Source organism: Lepidothrix coronata, unplaced genomic scaffold (assembly GCF_001604755.1).
Source record: "Lepidothrix coronata isolate B3197 unplaced genomic scaffold, Lepidothrix_coronata-1.0 Scaffold71, whole genome shotgun sequence".
Classification (NCBI taxonomy): Eukaryota; Metazoa; Chordata; class Aves; order Passeriformes; family Pipridae; genus Lepidothrix; species Lepidothrix coronata.
The window spans coordinates 2,336,259-2,358,522 of NW_016690251.1; the positions used below are offsets into that span (position 1 = coordinate 2,336,259).

At 40.6% G+C, this 22,264-nt stretch overlaps 1 protein-coding gene across 4 annotated transcripts in view; it reads left to right on the forward strand.

Moving 5' to 3' along the window:
- The first annotated feature begins 5,966 nt into the window (after window positions 1-5,966).
- AFTPH (aftiphilin) overlaps window positions 5,967-22,264 on the forward strand; it is a 43,985-nt gene continuing 27,687 nt past the window's right edge. For 2 of the 4 annotated variants that reach the window (XR_001875475.1, XM_017818870.1), the window contains exons 1-2: window positions 5,967-6,155; window positions 16,450-18,238. Coding sequence is in view for 3 of the 4 variants with exons in the window: in XM_017818870.1 (XP_017674359.1) it covers window positions 16,481-18,238 (1,758 nt within the window). In the remaining variant the exon portion in view is untranslated. Of the gene's footprint in view, window positions 6,156-6,879; window positions 6,899-16,449; window positions 18,239-22,264 lie in introns of those variants that run through there. The other 2 variants (XM_017818872.1, XM_017818871.1) reach the window with 2 other exon arrangements.

The window sequence follows — 22,264 nt, forward strand, 5'->3', positions numbered from 1 at the left end:
CCTTAAAAGAAAAAAACAAGCAAACAAACAAAACCAAGCAAAAAAAACCCAGTTGAAACAAACAAAAAAAACACCCTCCCAACAAACACTGTTGAATGGCAACAACCCTATGGTTGCTCAAATAAGCCTAAGCCAAAACACAAAGAACCTATATTCAGATGTAAGAAACTTCTAAAATAACTGCCATTTCATCTGTTTTCTGTAACTACACAGGGTTCTCTGTAGTTAACACATTCAGGCTTGTTTAAGGACAGTTCTGGACTTTTTAATGGCCTGTGAATCACAAGAGAACGGGCTGCTGATGTAGCAATGCCTTCTCACTTTTGTACTATGACTACATAGTACATAGTACAGGTAGCCAAGGAGATTTGGAAAAAGTAATAACAAACTTGCACTCCAAACAGAAGAACTCTTTGTTCCATCTAAAACATACATTACAATGCTTTATACTTCATGCCACTGCAACTAGTACAGATGGAGACAGTCCTTTCCTTGAGGAGCTGGGAAAAGCTGAAACACCTTTGTTGGATACCCAAAACAAGAGAAACCAGTGCCTGGCCATTCTGCATGCCCAGAGGTCAATGCTAAAGGAGTAGCAATAATGCAGAAGACATGGGATTTGGGATATTTACCAGAGTATCCCAGAGCCTCTGAAAAGCTTTGAGGGGGACCAGTCCTGCAAGGAAACAGAGACCACCACTTAGGGTGCAGATTTGGGGTGGAGTTCAAGGCAACAACCACTCCTCAAAGAAACAAGCATCCACTGCTCATAGATCTGTTTTAGCATCTTTCAGTGCCAAAGGACAGTGTAGTTTAGTAACAGGCTGCTTTAGTAAGTTCACTCTTTGCTCAGCTGCACCTTTGTTTAACTCAGCTAACAGTAACTGCAGGATTTTTCTTTTAGTAACTGATGTCCATTTAGAAGCCAGCAGAAAGCACATATTATTCATTCAGCTAGCTTTGACAATGCCCACGTTATGAAACGACAGCCACAAAAAATTTTCATTTAAAGCTTTCGAGGTTCATTGGTGAATTCAGTCAGAAAAGCTCTTTCTGCTTGCTAATGCAGTAGTAGGGTTATTTCAGCTATACATGTCTCAGATAAATGCAATTTTACCGAATTAAAAACATTTCAGAGAAACGTGCCAATTCATTTTCATGTCAGGATGGGAAAAAGCCTAAAAGCTCTGTGAAGATGAATTGCAATGGTTTCATAGAATCACAGAATCATAGACTATGCTGAGATGGAAGGGACCCAACAGGATCATCAAGTCCAGCTCCTGGCCCCGCACAGAACACATCACACCATGTGCCTGAGACGTAGTGTTGTCCAAGCACTTCTTGAACTCAGACAGGCTTGGTGATGTGACTACTTCCCTGGGGAGCCTCTTCCAGTGCCCAGCCACCCTCTGGGTGAAAAATCTTTTCCTAATATCCAACCTAAATCTCCCCTGACTCAGCTTCATGCCATTTCCTCGAGTCCTGTCACTGGTCCACTTCCTCTTGTGAAGATGCTGAAAACCACAATGAGGTCTCCCCTCCATCTCCTCTTCTCCAGGCTGAACAGACCAAGTGACCTCAGCCGCTCCTCATACGGTTCCTCCTCCAGAGCCTTCACCATATTTACCGCCCTCCTTTGGATGCTCTCTAATGGCTTAATGTCTTTTTTTATATTGTAGTGCCCAAAATATTCAAGGTGAGGCTGCCCCAGTGCAGAGCAGAGCAGGACAATCCCCTCCCTCACCCTGCTGGCGATGCTTTGCCTGATGCCTCCCAGGCTGGCCCTCCTGGCTGCCAGGGCATTGCTGACTGATATTCAATTTGCCTCTGACCAGGACCCCCAGGTCCCTTTCCATGGTGCTGCTTTCCAGCATCTCATTTCTCATTCCCCAGTCTGCCTGTACATCTAGGGCTGCCCCATCCCAGGTGCAGAATCCGACACTTGCCCTCGTTAAACTTCATATGGCTGGTGATTGCCCAGTCCTCTAATTTGTCAGGGTCTCCAAAGATGATTTTAAATTCGTTTTATGGATAATTTCAATTCTTTAATGTCTGATTCAATTGTAAATTAAAAAGAAATAAATAAAAATCAAGCAGGATAATTTCTTGACTATCTAGTTTCTGCTCAGCAGCGTTGCCAGATACAGCATAGAAGGAAGCAAACTGCTTGAAGTTTGGAGATTTATCTAGTCTTTGATTAGAGCAAGTTTCTTCCCCACCGAGTGGGGAAGGCAGAAATATCTTGCACTGCCAGGAGCCATGTTGTACTATATGTATTTTTGAAATAAAAAAGAAAAAGAGCTGCACTATCCACTACTAACAGCCCAACATATTTCAGAAGATATTCTGCACCACACTACACAATATATGGTACAGTTTGCAGTATAACTAAAATCTACATTCAGGAACCATGTTGTAAACTTCAAAATGAAAAATTAAAAGCTAAATTTTTTTCCCTGTAAATACTACATACTCAATTTTTTGAGAATTATGAATTATTAAGTTTTATGGAGGACATGGATGTAGACCATAACAAGTTGCCCCTGCCATCCTAAATTCCCAACCCAGGAGGAGTGTCTGAGCCTCCAGACCGCGCAGGTTTTTGGGAGAGCCTTTCTGAATCACCTTGACACACCACGAGACCTTTTTCCATCTGAGACTTCTGGGAAGGCTGCGCCCTCTCCTGGCAGTTCAGGACTCAGTAGCAGCGATTGATAAAGCTGCTCTGCTGCAGCCAAGTCAAGGCTCAACCTCGGAGTTACTAAGACCAGAACTGCTCGATTTAAAACCTCTATTGCAGAAGGGCTTCCTTGAGATGAGTTATAGTAAAATTGGGATGGGTCTATTGAAATTACGACTTTTTTTCACCATGCTGTAAGGAAATAAATGGCTTGGAAGTACACACTTTAAAAACACCTCACCATATGTTTGAAAATGGATGAAATACCATGCTAGAATCATCTCCAAATAAGATACAGTGTTTACAATCCATGCAATTCTGTAAAGGAAAGTTTCATATGTTAAAAATATAACCTTGAAATTAGTGTTGTAAGCCATGAATTCCATTTCACAGAACTAATACATAATACGGCTAATGCTATTATAAAGAGTCAGTCTGCCTTCTCAAGCAAATGTAATCTCCCTGAACCAGCAAAGCTTATGCAGGAATGACTAAAGAAATCCCACACATCTTTTCAATCATTCACACTATGTCTAAGTGAATATCACTTTCTTTTTTTTTATATGAAATGTTTACCTCTTGTCTGATCCTGCATTCAAGTTAAATGAATTTTATGTATTCATAACTGCATATTGATTAAAGCTTCAGGTCCTAGAACATTCTACTGAGAAAGATAGAAAAGAAAATTTTCCTCTGGTTAGACTGGCAGGGACTATTTGGAGGGATTTTCTGCCTTTCTTTGTAGCTTAGGATATGAGCCACTTCCGCAAATCATGTGGGAATTTTACTTTAAAAATTTCCTTCTACTCTAGAACCTAATTACTGACACTGTTGATCTTTCTGGCCCTCTTTCTGAGGCACATGATTGTGCTTGTGGTTTTGGACTTCTGCACAAGGGCTTTACTATTTTTTTTTTAGGTGCTAGTGTTGTAAAATGTGGAATATGTGGAATTTTCTTAAGAAAGGATGTTCTTTGATGTTTGATCTTTGTATACTTTCAAGCCTAATCAACAAGAAGGGAGACTTAATCTGTTAAACAGATCACAGCTAACAAGTAAGCTCTAAGTGATGTCCAGGTGTTAGAAAAACTAATTACTTGCGGGTAGAATCGCCTTGTTAAGGTTTAGGTTTGGATATGCTTCAGCAATCTCAGACCTAGAGGGAGGTTAACAAAGCCTGGGAATGAGGATGTACCACTGATAGCAGACACAAAGAACACAAGATTTGGGGGCCACAAGGACATTTGGCAGAAGTCCCAAGATAAGGAAGAAACTAATAAAGCCAACTCAGCAACTGTGCTGGATCAGCTCTGGCAGGGTAAAAGGTAATTCTGGCAGGGGCAGATCATGACCACAACTCGGAGACCACTGATCCAAGAAACACACCAACCCCAAAAAAGAGAAAGACTGAGCATGTGGACTAACTAGCCTGAGAAGCTAAAGAGTCGTTAACCAATAGAAGACAGAGCATTAATTAATAAGAGAACATATATCCAATGAACACTAATTCCTTTTTTTGGTAAAATGTATAAATAGTAAAAAGTTTTGATAGTTGGCATGCTTGATTTGTGGAACACCAGCGAGCACCCAGGCTTGCACAACTCCAAAATAAGTAATCAATGTCTCTGTCTAGTGTGTAATTATTGGCTTTTTGCACACCAGGTAATGAATCTGATTTTTCTGGAAACACGAGGGTTCGTGTTGCTGTCTGTGGAGTCCACGGGCAGCGTGTTATTCCATATGATCATTCAAATGACTGATACAGCAGCTGTAAAAGAGAAGGTAGTTATTATTTTACCTCCTCTAATTATATTATTTACAATAGGGTGATTAACACTCATAGCCAATGACCACCAATTAAACACAGCTGGAATGGAAAATGATTCTTTGTGGGCTAGCGCCACACACTGAGGTATACTTTGGGCCCCTGGAACTTCATGGCTACTGCCAGATATCCAAAAAAAAAGCTCTCGTTTGTCTGTTGCTTTACAACAAATTATTTAATTGCTTTTACAGGATCTTCTCTGTACCTTTACAGTTTGTAAAACACATTGTTGTACACTGGTTGAAGGTCAAAGACTGCTAAATTATCTTCTTTCCTATTCCCCCATGCTTCTCCTTCTGTCCTGCCAGGTCAGCACAAGCTTTGCTCTTGTGTTTCTGACGCTAAGATGGAAAAAAAGGGAACAGCCACCAGGCGGCGAAATAATAGAGATTAATCACACAGCCTTGTTAATAGTCACCCATGAGTATGTTCAGCTATTGTAACAGGATTCCTAACGTCACAGAAACACTGCATTAACAATATAATTCCCCCATGCTTCACAAAAGCCTTCTACTGCTTAATAAATTATTGCATTAATTATAATTACTCTTAAAGGCATTTTTATTCCACAAACCTATCTCAAACGTGAAAAGTTCAGCAAATGGCCTTGTTTTAAGCCTTCCCTCAGCCAAACTACTGAGTACTTAAATACCTGGGGTGTGTGTGTGTAGATACGGCCTCTGGAGGAAGCAAGGAGGAGGCTCGGGGGTGACCTCCACAACTACCTGACAGGAGGTTGTAGCCAGGTGGGGATCGGCCTCTTCTCCCAGGCAACCAGTGACAGGACAAGAGGGCACAGTCTCAAGCTGTGCCAAGGGAGGTTTAGGTTGGACATCAAGAAGAATTTCTTCACAGAAAGGGTGATTAGACACTGGAATGGGATGCCCAGGGAAGTGGTGGAGTCACCGTCCCTGGAAGTGTTTGAGGAAAGAAAGGCTGGACATGTCACTCAGTGCCATGGCCTAGTTGACACAGTGGTGTTCTGTCACAGGTTGCACTCGGTGATCTCAGAGGCCTTTTCCCACCTAATTAATTCCGTGATTCTTCAACAAACCTTTGATATCGCGCTCCACTCGCTGTTTTATTATCGCGATTCGCCAGCGCGTTGGAACCGCCGTGCGGAGCTCAGTTAACCCCCGCCGAGGGATAAATGGCAGGCTCTGCACGTTGCGGTTCTAAATTTTAACACGCGCCTGCTCGCGGTCGGAACCGGGCGGCCTTTAAGGTCCTTTTCCACCCAATCCGCTCTGGGACTCCGTGTGCTCCAAGACAGAGCACAGAGCACACAAAACACACACACAACACGCTCGTTTCATTCGTTTATTTGCGGCACCGACTGCCCTCGCTGGCCCCGCTCGCCGGCCCGGCCGGACGTGACGCGACGCGGGGGCGGCGGCGCGGGGAGCGCCGGGAGGCCGGGGGGCGGTGGCGGGGCAGGAGGCGGCGGCCGGAGGGGGCCGGGCCGCAGCGACGCGGTTCCTGTCGCCCACAGCGGCTCCCCCTCCATGGCGGTTGCCGCGGGAGGCCGCAGATAACCGGCCGCGGCCCCCTCTCCTCTCCCCTTCCTTCCCTGTCCCCCCCCCTTCCCTGTCCCCCTCCCCGCCCGCAGCCATGCCCGCCCGGGCCCCGCCGCCCCTCGCGCAGCCCGCAGGTAAGAGACGGTGACGGGGCGGCTCGTCCGCTCCGGGCCTGGCCGGGAAAGGGCAGCGGGGAACCCCTCGGCGGGGCTGCGGCGGCCGGGGCCTGGCGGGGCAGCGCCGTCCTTTTCCCCTTCGCCCTCGGGGGAGGGCGGCGGGGCCGGGCCGGGCCCCGCGGGGCAGGGCAGGGCAGAGCAGGGGGGAGCCCCGCGGGTCCCCCTCGCTGAGGCGCCGCTCCCTCGGCTCGTCCCGGCTTTGTCCTTCGGCGGGGCCCCAGCGCGGGGTGCCCCGCGGTGTCCCGGGGTTCAGCTGAGAGAGGGAGAGAGGAATCAGGGATATGTGGTACAGTAAGTTAACCTGTCCTGTGTGCTCGGCTTTTCCTGAAGAGCTTTCTCTTTTAAAGCGTGTCAGTCGTTAAATGCGTCTGGAGGTAACTCTGCTTCAACGTGTCATCATAATTATGATTTTTGTTTTTTTTAAAGAAGCAATATCATTCTAAAATGGGGTAGTTGCTCAAATGCCTATTAGGTCCTGACGCTTCAGTTTACCATTATAAGTGTCTACTTGAACCAAAATATTTTTTTTTTCCTTAGAGAAGACAGTGCCTTAAAAAAAAAGGGTTAAACCCTGGGATTCCTTCGAGGTGTCAGTAAATTGGCCTCATGATGGTGACAGCCCCTTCCTCCCAGCTTCAGCACAGAAACTGAAACCTTCAGGAGTTTAATGCTCCTTTAACAAACATCTGTTCATAAACAGAGTGAGTAGAGGAGCACTGTTGACAGGAGCTGCACTGCGTCGGTCGTGTGAGTTTAGTTTCCATGCGTGGTTTACAGCCCAACGTGCTTCATTAGGAATAATTTTTCAGCTGTTGAGTCCATGGCAAAGTGAGTTTGATGGATGCTGCTTTTTAACTGGACTGGTCCTTGGAGACTGAACAAAATTAAAAGTATTTCCTCTTTGCGTTATTCTCTGGACATATGAACTAGACTTGGAAAGCTAATTAGCCTACTTTAAGCATGAAAATGCTCAGTTGTGTTGTCAGCACAGAAGTTGGCAGCTAACGCATGGGTAGTGGTTCCTCCTCCTGAAGTTGGAGCTGTACCTGGAGAAATACAACATTAATTGTGAGAGCCTGGGGAAGAGGTGAAGTAGCTGTGACTACTGAGGGGTTGTGGGTTTTTTGGAACAGTCATATCAGTGAAAAAAAGTAGCCTAAATGTGAAAATATGAGACTTTAAGCTTAAAAATATGAAGTGGTGCAGAGAAACTAATGTGGCTATGGTGTTTTCATTCCACATGATATTTGCCTGAAGTACACATTGTATGACCTTCTAAGGCAGTGTGAAAGTATGACCTCTTCCTTTTACTTCCTTAATTTGTTTATAAGTAAGCAATTGAAGGAGCTCAGCATCAGTTTGGTTTTATTCTTTTATGTATTTTAGTTTTGTCCAGATCACGGTTTTGTTTAGCAAAGGATTTAATAGGCTGTAAAATGTTGAGTTGAGTTATACAGTTATACAGTTATACAGTTAAGTAATTCTGTTGATGAAAACAATGTGATCTTACATTTCTACTTGAAAAAATTCCTCTAATAACTTACTGAGCATTTTAACATCTTAATTACATCGAGTAATATTCTGAAACTTTCAGTACCTTGCAAAGACTTGTCTTTCACGGTGGAAATAATACAACAGCTTAGATAGACTTCAGTCAACTCTTTGCCCTTTCCTCTTGAAATATTCATGGAGCTCTCCTTGCAGATCTGTGGTGGTATCAGTTGGAAACCCAGTGGTGAAGAAACTGATGCTTGGTCTGGTTGTTTTCACTGTACTCAGAGACATAATCTTCCTTCAGATCCTCATTATCTTTTTCGACAGAATGTTCATTCCTTTCTGTGCTATTTTGCTGTTTGACAACTTAAACTCACTTCTCTGTGAGTGTTTCAGCACAGTGACACACTAACCCTTTCACAAGGATTCAAAATACTTAGAACTTTTCTGGATAGTCCTCTTAAGAGCAGTGGCTTAGATCCTACTCGTTCCCAGGTGTCAGAAATTTTGTCTGTGAGGTTTTTTTCGTTTGTGCAAAAAACCACACTGTGTGAGCTGCTGCTATTGCACACACAAAAAAGTCTTGAAATGTGCCTTGTTTGAAAACTGACAGTCTCATTTTCAGCAGACTTTCTTTAAAGCTGATGTCTTTAGCAATTAAAATTTTCAACTGATTTCAGTTCAAGGAGTGTTTCTGTATTGGTGCCATTTGTAAGGTGATCTAATGAGTCTGCTTCTGTAAGGCAAATAATTTGGATTTTGCAAATCCAAGAGCCCTGTTTTGAGAGAGCCACAAGGAAGGGCAAATCCTGTCATCACCTTAGTATGTTTGAAAGTTGGTACCAGGGTGAAGGAAATGTGAAACCTTGAGTTCATGTGTCTTTTGAAAAGTGATGAAAAATAGATTTTATTCTTTGGAGTATTAGGTGTCCTGCCTGTATTGTGTTTTTAATATGATGTAATGTCTGTAGGTGGGATAAATGATGAATAATGTAAGGCTGTTCACTGAAAAACAAGCAAAAGTTCTCAGTAATGGAAAGAAGACCTATGTGGTTGTTCTCCCTATGCAGTTGTATTTCCTCTGCCACGCCATAGGAGAACCTTTCACATAAGAGTGGGCAGTTGTAATTTACTCTTTACTGTAGTCTGTGTGAAGTTTGAAAGGCTTATATGTGGTGGAGAACGCACTGCTCTGTAAATAAGTCTCTGGGAACAGTTGACCTTAGGTAATCTAGTTCTAATACTTTTTAATCTAGCATCTTTTTATCTTAATTTAGAACAGGTTCCCAGCTAGCATGTTTGAGGGTAACATCCAGAAATAGATTTTCTCAGTGAGTTGACCACCTGTTTTAAAAGGAATTTAAGAAATCATAGGAATGAAAACATCTCAGCTATGTGTGACTTACGACATCTGTCTTTACACGTCGTAGGGCTGTGTACTCTACATTGGACACAAATATTGCATTCCTGCAGAGCCAGATTTTAAACCTGATTGACTTTCCCAGCCAGTTGTGTTTGCCTATAGGATTTTAAAATATGCTTGTTCTTACAATATTTCCTCCACTGTCTGGTTGCAGATTTAACTAAAGGCAGTGTCTTCATCTGCAGCTGATAAAGCACATCAGTAGATTTTGAGATGAGACATTTTTTTGCTTGTATTAACTTTACAAAGATAACCTGGTCTTTTAGGTTTGGGGAGTAATGCTATTCTTGGTTAAAAGAGTCTAATGAACCAGCACAACATCTAGATTCATATTTTCCTAACGTTCCTCTGATTCCACAGCTAAGTTAAAATGAAATAGGGAGAACTGAAGCAGCACAACTACTGAAAGTACGTGTTTGATTGCTTCTTTGTATAGCCTAAAAAGGAGATCTTCCTTTAAAAGTAAGATAGCTACATCCAAGATTTGTTTAAATGCCACATTTTTGCCACCTAACATTGTTCTGTTGGTGATGAGAGGAAGAGGAGCACTGTCAAAGAGGTTTGGATATTGTCTAGGCTGGGTTGTCTGGGGGTGCCAGCCTCTGGAGGGCAGAAGGACAGGAAGAATAAGTGCCTGATTCCTGGTGTCAGCCTCCCAGGTTTTGTTACTTTAATGTTTGTTGTACATACAACACTTTGTGATGAAGGTGTCTCGCATATTCGGTGTTTGTTGAAACCACAGTGATGTACAGTGGTATTGATTTAATTCCAAATGTTGGGTAATGAGAAATAGGGCTTGGAGATGTTTGCCTTACTGAAACTGGAGAACATTGTTTTCTTCAACCCTGTATATGTCCAAGGAAAAAGAAGAGTGCTCTGAAACTCCTGCTTTGGGTAATGGACCTCCTGGCTGTAACAGCATCAGGTTCAAAATCGAAAACATTGATTTCTTGGAGGCTTTATGAAGTAAACATTTTCTTGCTGTATTTTGTTTGCTGGTAACTAATTCCAAAAATAAAAGTAAGCTTATTAAACCAATGTAAGAACATATTGACTTCAGCCTGGACAAAGACTCTCCCTCTAGAGTGGATTTGGATTGTAGAAATGCTGTTTTAGCAGACAGACTCTCCTCATTTACAACCACCATTCTAGAAATAGGTTCTCAGGTGCGGAAAGACTGTGTGAATATGTTTTCCTTTGTTCATAAGCCAAAGAAAAGGCAGAGTGATAATAGAAGAGGACAGCTTTTCCTACTGGAAGCCAACATTGTGCTGTAATAAGTTTAAATCTGGTCCTTGCTGTGGTATTTTTGGCATCTGCTTGAGGAACTCCCTTGCAGTAAGAGTTAAATGTTCTTGGAAAGATCAGATGCTGGCAGCTGATGACTTGAATCCATCTCTTGCCATTGCAAGGCTTTTACTGTAGGGTATTTCAGTAATGTTGTTGTCATTTCTGTCATGGAGATCTTGATGGTGCCATGTCTGATTATTGTGTTTTCTGTGTGCTTTAAGGGGATGGGTTGCTCAACTCAGCTTTGTTTTCAGAATAATCCGCAGCTGAGAAGTTACTCATTGCTTCGCTTCCTCTTAAGGTAAAGGAAACATTGTGCTCTACGAGGGGTTTCTTCCTTTGAATTTACACGCCTCACGTATTTCTTTAGAGACACTCTTTGTGGCCTCCTGATTTTTTAGGTCTTATGTAAGAGCCAAACTTGCTGTTTCAGGTTTTGTCCTAGAAGATAGGCAGCAAAGGAACTATTTATACCTGCTTTTGTGTAGTGTAATTACATTGTTCCCTTGGCTGCCGTGTCTTTGTTAGACTGTTACTATTACTCTGTAAAAAGATAGTGAACAAGGATGTGGTCTGTGTATGAGGAAAGCAGATATTGTTCCCTATTTACTGCAAACAAATAATAAGATACTCTGGCTTCATTGTAAATGTTTTGGAAACCTAGTTAGTGACCATAAGAGTATGCATTTCCTTTTTCCAATTCCTTGCCCTATCAAAACTTAAGTCAACTACTTCTCATTTCTAGCATTACTGATTTCTCTTTTCTCTCTTGAGTGTTTTAAATTAACCTGAGTTACATTTTTAAATGCTTGTGACTTGAGAAAAAAGGTTTGAACCAGAGGCTGCAGTATCAAAATTGAATCTTAATAAACTAATCAGCAATTTTTTTTTCTTTTGAGTAAAATGTCAATATGTAAGTATATTGGTGGATTGCACTTATAGTGACTTTTAACAGTGGTCTCTATTAATAGTGTTGAAATTTGTTTCAGAAATTCCTTCATAACATTAGAGTGTGAATGCAAAGAAAGACATGGACACAAAAAGTTAACTAGTGTTTCTAGTTTAAAAAAAAACCAACAAAAAAACCCCAAACAAACAAAAAAAAACCCCAAAAAATAGGTAAAAAGACAGAAAGGCAGAAAATGGCACCTGAAAGAGAATACAATTCTTTAATAATTTTTTTTTTTTGAAACGGCTGGGACAACTGGATGTCATGAGCAACTGATGGAAATCCATCTTCAGTCTAATAGTAAACTCTTGAGATCTGCAAGTGTTGCTGACCCTTGTCAACATAAATCTGTAATGGTGACTAAAGTAATCCACTCTAAACATGAACACTTTAACTGTGCCAGATTCTTCACCTCAGGGTGTAAGGTTTGATGCCAGAAACCTGAGATGTTGCATATTAGAAATCACAGAAGTTATGTATGTTGTGCTCTGTTATGTAAGTAAAAACTGTTGTAAATTCCTTCAAATAGGAGTCCTTATTTTATAGCATGCTGAAAAATTGGTGGCTTCCAGTTGTTTTAAAAGTACATGTTTCAAGAATGTTTAAATGAACAGATAAGTGCAATAAGTGCATGTGAACTTCATATCTGACTTTTAAATTTGGGAGCCAGTTCCCTGAAAACTACGGGGAAGATAAATAATCCACATTATTGGTCATAGATTTGTTCAAATTCTACTTTGGGTTAAACCATGTTTTGTGTTCATCACTTGAAATACCAGGTTTAAAAAATTATATAGCCTAATATCTTGACCAAGAATGTCTGAGCTGGGTATAAAGTACTACAAAAGATGAAGCCACTGTTCCAGCTCTGTTTGAGATTCCAGACAAAGCAGGGATTAACTAAATGAATTAAGGAACAAAGTCGTTGTTCTGTCAGACCTGTGGGTTTTCACTATGGTATTGTTTCAAATAACAAATTTGAATTCAAGTTTGATAACAAATTTCGTTTATAGTTGGATAGAACATTTTGGTAGTCGAGAAAGGGGACTATAATTAAATTCTTTCTGAAGAAAACTACATTAAGGCTATAAAATTCCCGTGCTGTTTTATATTGTGAGGAGATTTGGGATTATGCACAGCTTATAAATTTATCACTAATTAGTCAAGAGGAGGGGGAATACTAGTATGACTTTTTTTCCTTCTCTTACAGTTTGAGTATGTTTGAGTTCTATAAACAACAATTAAATTGTGTTAACATAACAACCTTACACTCATTTCTAATACAGGTTCATACATTTTGGAGCTCTTCATGTTTGGCTTTTAAAATGCAGCTGTAACATAAGTGGAAATAGTTGACATTTAAAGAAAAATATACACAAGTCCAAACAATTGGTTATAAGTTGATTCTTGTGGTTAAACTGATTAAACACTTAGCAGACTTTCAAACCTATGATCAGATTTTTAAATGCACAGTTAATGTTCCTTGCAGATCCTGTTTTGGCAACTGTTACTGAAACATATCTGGAGCATTGTGCTGCTGGACTGCTGCTGTGTAAATGATCCCTGTGATCTCTTAAAAGTGCTTTGAAATGAAAAATTGAAGGAAGTTTCTTCTGCTGCATGGCAGAAGTTACAGGAGAGAAAATTTTTAAGTGGTCAGAGATCTTCCTACATGTTCAATTGGGCTTTGTCAGGCTGCTTCAGCCCCCATGCAGTCTCTCTCAGTTATCTTTGTCCTGTGCTTGTCCTTATTATTCTTGTTCCTTGTCTCTCCTTTTTTATGATAACTGGAAAGAAAAGGAGCCTTACAGGTAAAATCCCTTTGATTGTGGTGCTTGCTGCTCTCACATTATTCAGTTTGTTTTCTGAAAACTGCACATTGGGGTTATTTTAGATCATCCTTGCTTCTAAGGATTTTCTCAACTCTCTTATCGTTTATTTTGGGCTGAGGTTAAAATACACAGTAAATGGCCAACAAAAAAATGGGTAGAGTTGTTATGATGGATAGTGTATGGATGTATGGCCAGTGTAGGGTAAGAATTTTTTTTTTATTATTATTTTTGCATGAGATCCTCTGATGTCAGGTGGTGAAGTAGTTACTAATACAGACCTAAATGTGATATTTCAAGTAACTTGAGTGAAAACCAACTTAGACAAGCCTGTAAGTCTGCAAAGACTTCAAACACACATGCTTTTTGGTGAACCATACGGTCAAATTTTTCTTTTAATGGGAAAGTTCAGAGGTTTTTTCCAAGGCTTCTGATTCACAGTGTTGGGATATGTCTTTGGGATACAAGAAAAAAACTTAGGCTTAGTTGCTTAGTCTGAGTCATGGTGACTGCCATTTTTTAATTTAGTTTAAGTAATGTTGGGCTATTGATGCATAAATTAAGAGGCTCATCAGCATCCTCCTTCATCTAATTCCTATCCAGAAAACTGTGCTACTGTGTGGAGACCACTGAGCTGGTGTTGTCTTTTAGCCAAACAAAAGCATTGCGGCTGATCAAAGTACTTTCCAAGAATTAGAGAAAAACTTTATGCTGTAGGAATACAATGTGGATTTGGTTTATTACTGAACCAGCAAAACTATACTTTGATGTCATTGTCTGTGTACAGGGCTGTAAGTTTATGTATTTGCCAGTTAGAAACAAATTTAGATTGCTTCTGTTTTCTGCTTTATATATATATAATATATAATATATAATATATAAAACTTATGTCTTTATTTCTTACACTGCACTAAAAGCTTCAAGAATGGGTTTTGTGGACTTCAGAAATCTTGGTTTCAAGACCAAATGTGTTAGCTTCCTAGCTTTAACTTGGGTTGTCCTTGGAGAAATGTTGAGTATTATTTTGTTTGTTTCAAGAACTAGTTTCTTGCCTTTACCGTCTCTTCAGATTTTGTCACATGGGATATGATAAATATTATGTCAACTGAATTTTCAAATAGGTGTAACAGCTCTTACTAAATTTCAGAAAGTTTAATAATAAATTTTTGCTATTGCCTACTGAGATTCAACTGGAGATTCAAATTTAAATACAAGGGATGATTTGTTATAGCCAAATAAACCCATCCTTTCCTTTTCCAGGAACTGAAGGTGGGGAGAGTGAGTCCCACTGATGCAATTTTCTGTTCTTTCTCCTGAATCTGTCTTGTTACTAAAAAGCTGTTGATTGATGATCCCAGTAGCCATGAATTCCAGATTCAGTGCCACTCACTGGTCAACCAGCTCCCCTATAACTTTAAGTAGTGCTATCCCTGAGATAACAGGCCTTAAGATGGGCACAGAAAATATGAACCAATATCTACCTGACTGGTCTCTTTTCTGCAAAACAGCCAATAGAGCACTTGCACCTCCCAGGGCATATCTTTGTGCACAGCCTGTGGTTCTGCTTCTGCAGTGAAACATTCAGAAAGCAACTGTAGTCTGGATATACTGGGTGTTTAATCCCGGTGTTGATGGTTGACCTCAGTAAATTTGGATATAAAGAAGGAATTACTGCTGTGATAGTGACGAAGACGAAATGCTGTTATGGTATTCAGTGAAGTGAAACCCCAGAAGCTCGGAAACTAAACAGATTGGAGTAATCTGTCTGCGAACATAAAGTCACACTTCTACAAACATCTTGGGAAGGATCTTTATCTCCATGTAGGACATTAAACAGCAATTGCTAGACCATGATGTAGAAGGGAGAGTGCTCCTGGGAGATGAGGCCTCTCAGATAAGAGAGTGAAGCTCTTCTCTCAAATACCTTGTTAAGCAGCTGGTGCTGAGTAAGCCTATGTGGGAGCTTGTTGACAACTTAGGCTTCATTCTAAACAAAATTCCTTTGCAGTTCTCTTCAGTTTGCATGTTATGTTACAAATTACTTCAGGGTTTCATCTGATAAGCATGTCATTCTTTTGGAACTGCAAAATACCCTTTTAAAAAGAAATTGTAGGTATGTTAGTCACCTTAAGGGACGCCAGAGTTTCCTGGCAAATATCCAGAGTTGTTTGGCTCAAGTGCTTGTTATTTTGTGCTCAAGGAGAACTGCAGAGCTTCGTTTGTTGTTCTTTTACCCTTTGTATGCTGCTCTTAAGGTGTGTCCACGAAGTCATTTGCCAAAGACTTAGGGATCATAGTTTACCTGTGTTTCAGACATGGTATTATAAAGTCTGCGCTTATTCTGGTGGTTAGAAATTCAAATATTTGCTAATATGTATAGGCTGTTTCCACTCTTTTTCTGTAGATAAGGCTTAATGTGTTGTCACAGTTCATTCATGACAAGTTTTTTTTGAAGTGGAAAGAGCTTGGTGGTAGCTCTCCCTTTAAGGGTTTTAGGGTATGAACTACTTCAGTGATATGTGCAGTTGTGGGTCTATACCTACTAGTAGTTACTGTTTCATTAATTGTACACAACATTGAAGAAGTCAGATCATTCTTTAGGAAAGAAAATTTTCCATAAACATCTTGCTTGTTCCTGTAGTGGTTTGCAATGTTAAGGGAGTCCTTAATCTGTTTCTATCTAGACCATGGGAATACTTTCTCCTTTTTTTCTTTTTCCTCTGTGATTTGGTGATTTGTGTTTAAATATTTTATGTATAATTGTGCTCAGTTCTCCTTTTGAGAATAAGCTTTGATGAAGTGTGTTTGGCTCTAGGCTTTACTGGTGTTCATAATGGCATCTCTCAACTGGTTCCTAAGACAGAAGCAGGCTGGTGGCAGCAGCTGTGGAGGCAGCACAGAGTTGCAAAGAACAGGGAAACCAAACAGAAACCAATGAATTGGTAGAAAGAAACTTAAACAATAGGGCAGCAGAACTGATGAATTAAAACTGAGTTTAGTTGTGTCAGTGTGTTGCACAACAGATCAAGGCAATGATTTCAACCCTACCAGCTGAGAATTGGCTCATATAGTAGTTTACAAGAGCCTTGAACAGTCCCTGTGCCTTCTGAAACAAGTGGATTTGGGGACTGTTTCTTTCAGATATCCAATACAGACATTGACCTATACTCACACGTTTAAAGTAAGGCACGAAACTGTAAAAATAAAGTGTATAAGAATACCAAAGCTGTCCAAATTCTGATATACTTCTGTTTTTCCCTGTTACAGAAATACAATAAGGTTGAAGCAGAACTAAACAATGGAACCAGACATTATTCGAATGTACTCCTCATCCCCTCCACCACTGGACAACGGAGCCGATGATGACGATGAAGATGAATTTGGAGGGTTTTCTGGTGTGAGCACTGCTGGTGTGGCTTTTGCTGATTTTGATGCACCTGACTACAGTCATCCAAAGGAAGAGTTTATACCCACGAACCACTTCATCCCGCTTCATGATTATTCCGACAATGTAGCTGGCATTGCAACTTTCACATCTGTTAAAAATGTTAAAGACTGCGCTGCAGAGCTTCCTACTCGTGCTAAGGAACTTTCTGATATGTCAGCTACTAGTACTATCAAAGAAAAATCTAAGCTTAGAACTTCAGGTACTGCTTTAGAAGACGTAAACAGAAGGGGGGAACAAAGAGACAACACTGGAAAATCTGAGGGTTTTTCTTCTCGTCCAGTTAGAACTGGTGTAACAGTTGAGAGCCAGGATGAGCAAATAGATGCTTGTAATGGTGAGAAACTTCCATGTCTAGAGATTCTAACAAACGGATTTGCAGCATCAGACCCTGTAAATCCTCAGGGAACAGAAGATCTAGACAGTATCGGTGACTCAAAGGGACTGAAAACTGTTAGCACCCATAGTACTGAGCAAAATTTGAACTCAATGCCTAGCTCAGGTGAAGACTTTGCAGATTTTGCTACATTCTCAAACAAAAACCCAATCCATTTAGAGGGAACGGGGCCTACAATATGCAGTGTTCTTAGTGAAAGAGACTCACTGAGCATTCAGGAGAACAACAGAATAAACAGAGTAACTTGTACTGAAGAAGAGGTTTGCATTTCAGAAGTGAGTTGTGAGCAGGGTCCCTCAGCACTGGAAGATAATGAATTTGCTGTTTCTAGTACGTCTCAAACAACTGGAAGTTCAATATGCACTACTGAAAATGGAGAGCGCAGTGGGAGGAGAAGACAACATCGCACAGAGAATGGCAAGGATTTTCATAGGCCTGATGGTTCTTCAGAAGCAGCAGACATCAAGGTTGATAAGATCCAAAGCCTAAGCTGTGATCCTGCAGGAGAAAAATCGGGTGATTCTGAAGATCTTAAGAATGGTGGAAGTAGTACTGAAGTTGAAGCTTGCAGTGACACACATGAAGATGTTTTTGGTGACTTTGGTTCAGTCAGCAGTGTGTCTCCCACCTTCAGGAACGCTCAAGAATCAGTAAATGATCTAGATTTGGAAAGAACTGCTGAACAGCATGCACATATTAGCAAACCTGATGTTGAATTTGGTGAATTCAGGGACACAAGTACTGTTTCTCAGCAGCCGGCAAGTTTGGATCAAGCTGAACTAAAGCAGGCTGCTGACACTTTAGAATGTGATACTACCAGTAAAACTTCTGGCTTAGACTTCCAGCATACTACTGAGGTAGAAAATGGTGATGATAGTGAGTTTGGAGACTTTGATTCAGTGCCAAAACCTCAAGATGAGAGTGTTGCTTTCCAGGACTCTGACGACTTTGCGGACTTCAGTTCAGCAGGTTGTAACCAGGCTACGGACTGGAATGCTTTTGAAGATGAACAAAGAGACAGCTGTTCTTGGGCTGCCTTTGGAGAGGAACAAGCTGGTGAATCTCATCACAGAAAAGAGACATGGCAGTCACATAGGACAGAAGCACCTGCCAGGAGTGATGGCCCAGTATTACACAAGACTGACAGTTTTGCTTTAGCATCTTCCCAAGGAACTATCAGTAAGCAATCTCAAGAGCTTACACCTTCAGTTCAGGTAAGGGTGTCCTTGATTTTGCTCGGCCTTGTTCTGTTCTTGTGCATACAGCCCTTCCTGGTTCCTACTTCTGCATACGACAAATATTTGAATAGTCCTTGTTTGTCTTTCAGGAGAGATTTAATGTGGTCTGTGAGACAGGCTGATATGAAATAGTATGCTGTGTTTGGATCTTGCAGCTCTTGTACTGTTACTTCCTGCAGAAAAATGAGCAGGGTGTGCTGGAACTTGTATGCATTTGTTTTGAGGATTGCATGTGATCCTTTACATAAATTGATTGAAGGAATAAGCCAGCATGAACCTTTCAGAGTTGTGATAGTATTTCCTTTGCTCCATTGTTAGTTACTTTTGGGGAGGCGCTCTGTTGCCTTTTCATAAAGCAGTGCTGTGACTGGAAGCTGGGATTACCGGTTCCCAAAATTTTTCATCACCATTCTCTGTTGTGTTTTCAAAATCCGATTAAAAATGATTACTTGATTTGTAAATAGCTGCACTCATTTGCTTAGAGCAGAGAGCATGATAAAACACAACCTGTGGAATTCTGTCCCTGTTATTTCAGCTCCTGGGAAGTTAACCATTAAAAAGTTCTTTAAAAATAAGTCTCTGTTATACATTAATTGTGGGAAGCTTCACATTATAGCAACATCACAAATACAGGACTGGTGATTTGTTAAAGCTGCTGATACTTCTAATTAGGAGTCCCAGGGAGGGTGAAGTAAATAGATTTGTTTCTTACCACACCCCCTGTGTTTTCTGCCTTAGTTGATAGGCATTTATTAATTCCTAATTAGTTACTTCCTAAGTCTTTTTACAGGTAATTTTTTGAGATCTATGCCTGTTCATACATAGACTTTTTTTTTTTACCAAGTATTTGATATTACTTTTACAGAATTCAGAACAACACTTTGAATTTAGAATTCTCTTCAGTGCTTCTTTTTATTCACATCATCCCATATGAGTAGTTTAGAGTATGCTCTGTGTTTTGAGAAGTGTGCAGCAGCACCAGCAGTAAAGGGTGTTAGTGGTGATATGTGTCTGAAAGGTTTGGATCTTCTCTGGCAGTAGAAGGAAATGAGGTAAGTCCTTTCTTCCAGGACCTTGGTTGGTGACAGCCCTGCCTCTTCCTGTTTCCGCCCAGTGACAGGTAAAATGGCTTTTCAGAAGAAGGTTGTGCCAGCTGGAGCTTTGCCAGCACCAGCAAATGGAATGGAGCTTTTGGGCCTTAGCACTGGTTTCTTGTCACGTTAAAATCTGCGACCCTCAGGTCCTTACACTTCCTGCTTGCTGTTCCCTGCAGTGACCAACACAGCACATCTCAAAGGGATTTCACAAGCCAAAAAAAGGCTCCCAAGTGAACCTGCAGAGAGATTTTTGTGCCTATGCAAAACCCTGCTGCTATGCAACACCTGAATGTGTTGGTCCACTTCTTAATTTGAAAGCACAAATCTATTGTTACCTATTCTGTTAGTCATTCACTCATAAAAGTTGGAGAGTACTAAGGTCATTAGTGCAATTAATCTCAATTGTGTCTCTTGCCACTTGAAAGACTGTCCAGAATCTGACAAAGAAATGGGGTGGGGAGATGATTTTAGTAAATCATCCCTTTTATTTTCTAGTTAATTACACTATTAAGGGATAGTCTAAAGGTTTCAAACATTTATTTTCTTTTAAAATTGTCTATAATTTTATGATGGAGTTTTAATAGAAAGCGTTTCTGGATGTAGATGTTTATAAAAACTACAGAAGTTCTGTAGTTAATTTCCCCCCTCCCCAAGTCTACCTTGACAAAAGATAAAAGTAAAGTTAAAACAGAATTTCTTTGCTCAAGATCCAGATGAAATCATACAGTAGTTTGATTAGATTGTAAAGCAAATTTTAAGACTTAAATGGCTTTTTTTCATTCCCTCTCTTTATGCTGCAGTCGATTGTGACTGTTTGGATCCCCTGACAGTGAGGAAGTACAACTGTGACCATGTTTTACACAAAGAACCTGGAGAGGAAGTTGAGCTGGACATGTTTTCTCTGTTGCAATAGTTTCCTTAGCCTTGCAATATGAGTTAGTTGCTACATTTTTTTTCCAGTTAACTCTTAAAGCAGTAGCTTCACGTTTTCAAAATGTACTTTGTATTCTGTAAGTGCCTTAAAGTTTTGGAAGGATCTCTTAAAACTTTTTTATCTTAAAAAAATTCTTGTTTTAAGATTAGATAGTAATTCTGTTTTTAATCCATTGAGCCACAGATTACTAAATTGCAGTTAGAAACACTGAGATTAACTAACAAGTCAACATGAGCCAGCAGACAGTCCCAGAGAGTAGAATCTTAGTAAAATTAAACTCAGATTTTGATCAGCGTCCTTGCTTTCATTTAAGATGATGTCACTGAGGTCAAAACACAGAATACAGCATTTTAAAGTATTTACCAGTCTTCTGTTTGCCATGTTTTAAAGCTGAGTTCTGCAGCTGTTTGGATGGAAGAGCAGGAACACCTGCATGCAAAATAAATCTCATGAGAGGTAAAAGAACAAAGTTTACTACTACCCTGGCTAAAGAAGGTTAGGGAGGAGGAGATCAGTGTATTGCTGGCAGATCTAACAAGCAATTGCTGTAGCAACCCAAAGGGAGCAGGCTGTGTCCAAGGGAGAAATACTGCATGTGTTGGACACTTGAGATAGATGTGAAAATCGAGATCTCAGCTTAGGCTAAGGGTGGACTGAGATCATTTACAAGATACTGTATACACTTGACCTGTGATGGTGAGGCTGGGAGAGTCACTGTAATGTGGTAGTGAAATAATTTTGAATGGTGTATAAGAGAATGATCCTAATGGAATTCTTTACAAAGGCAGAAAATTGAAAAGTATACTTAGCATTGCTGTTTAAATGTGGAAATGGTGTATACAGCAATTTTCATCCATCCAGAATGCAGCATGGAAGCAAAGTTATTTATCAGTAGCTCAAGTCTCCTTTCCAAAGGCCTCTGTGTATTTTCCTTTCAGTTTTCTTAAATTTTATATTCTGGATGTGGAGGTGGCAGCAAAATTTTGTGCTTTCTGAATGTGATCTTGATTGTACAGTGTGTGTTGGGCAAACTGTTTTAAAGATTGTGAATTTGGTATACTCTTTAATTAAAAAATAGACTTTACTTCAATTCAAATATTTAATCCATTTTTTAATTAGAAAATATCAAATATCAAAGACAACACTGAGGTGAGGTCACAGAAATGACCTTAAATAGTGACACGTAGTGGCAAAAAGATCACTATGCCTTTTTTTCATTGCCTTTGGTCTCAGGCTCTGAATCCTGCACACAGTCTGCAGTGCAGGATTTGTAACATGCTGACCTTTTCTATTCAGTAGTGCTGTGTAGAGGGGAGGAGAGAAAGGGCTTGGTGTTTTCAGTTAAACCTGCTGAAAGAATTTGTGACCCCTTAGAAAAGGTTCCAGTGTCAAAGGCTAATGGACACAGATACACAGGCTATTAATTGAGCCCATATTAATGCTGCTGTATACCTTAATCCATTTCATGTCTGCAGCTGAAAATGCGTAGTACTTGGTTTTGGTTGAGCTGCAGTTTGCTTTAGACAGAGATGTGCCTTTGTGTTCACTAACACAAAGATTTAGGATGTATCTGTGGGCGAACTGGCTGACTTAACAAGTCCCTGCACTGTACCATAGGCATTAGTCCCTTTTAAGTGATCACACTGCACACTACTAAGTTATGTTTATAAGGGATAGAAGGCTTGTAGCACTGCTTTGTCCAAGAGATAGTGCTGAACATTAGTCAGCTGAGGGGGTTACTCTGCTGCATTAAGAATATATATATAGGACTTGAGCAGTGAAGCACAAGAGCAGTTATAATCCATGGTAATCGTGTGGGTGGGGAGTACGGCTGTGCCTGGCTGGGTTCAAGGAGCACAGGCATCTCTGGAGGAAGAAGAGCCAAACAATGGCTTGGCTGGGAGGCCAAAAGTCTTTACCTGATTTAGCCAGGAATCCTGGAAAGGGATAAAGGAAAATGTGAGCAGTCCT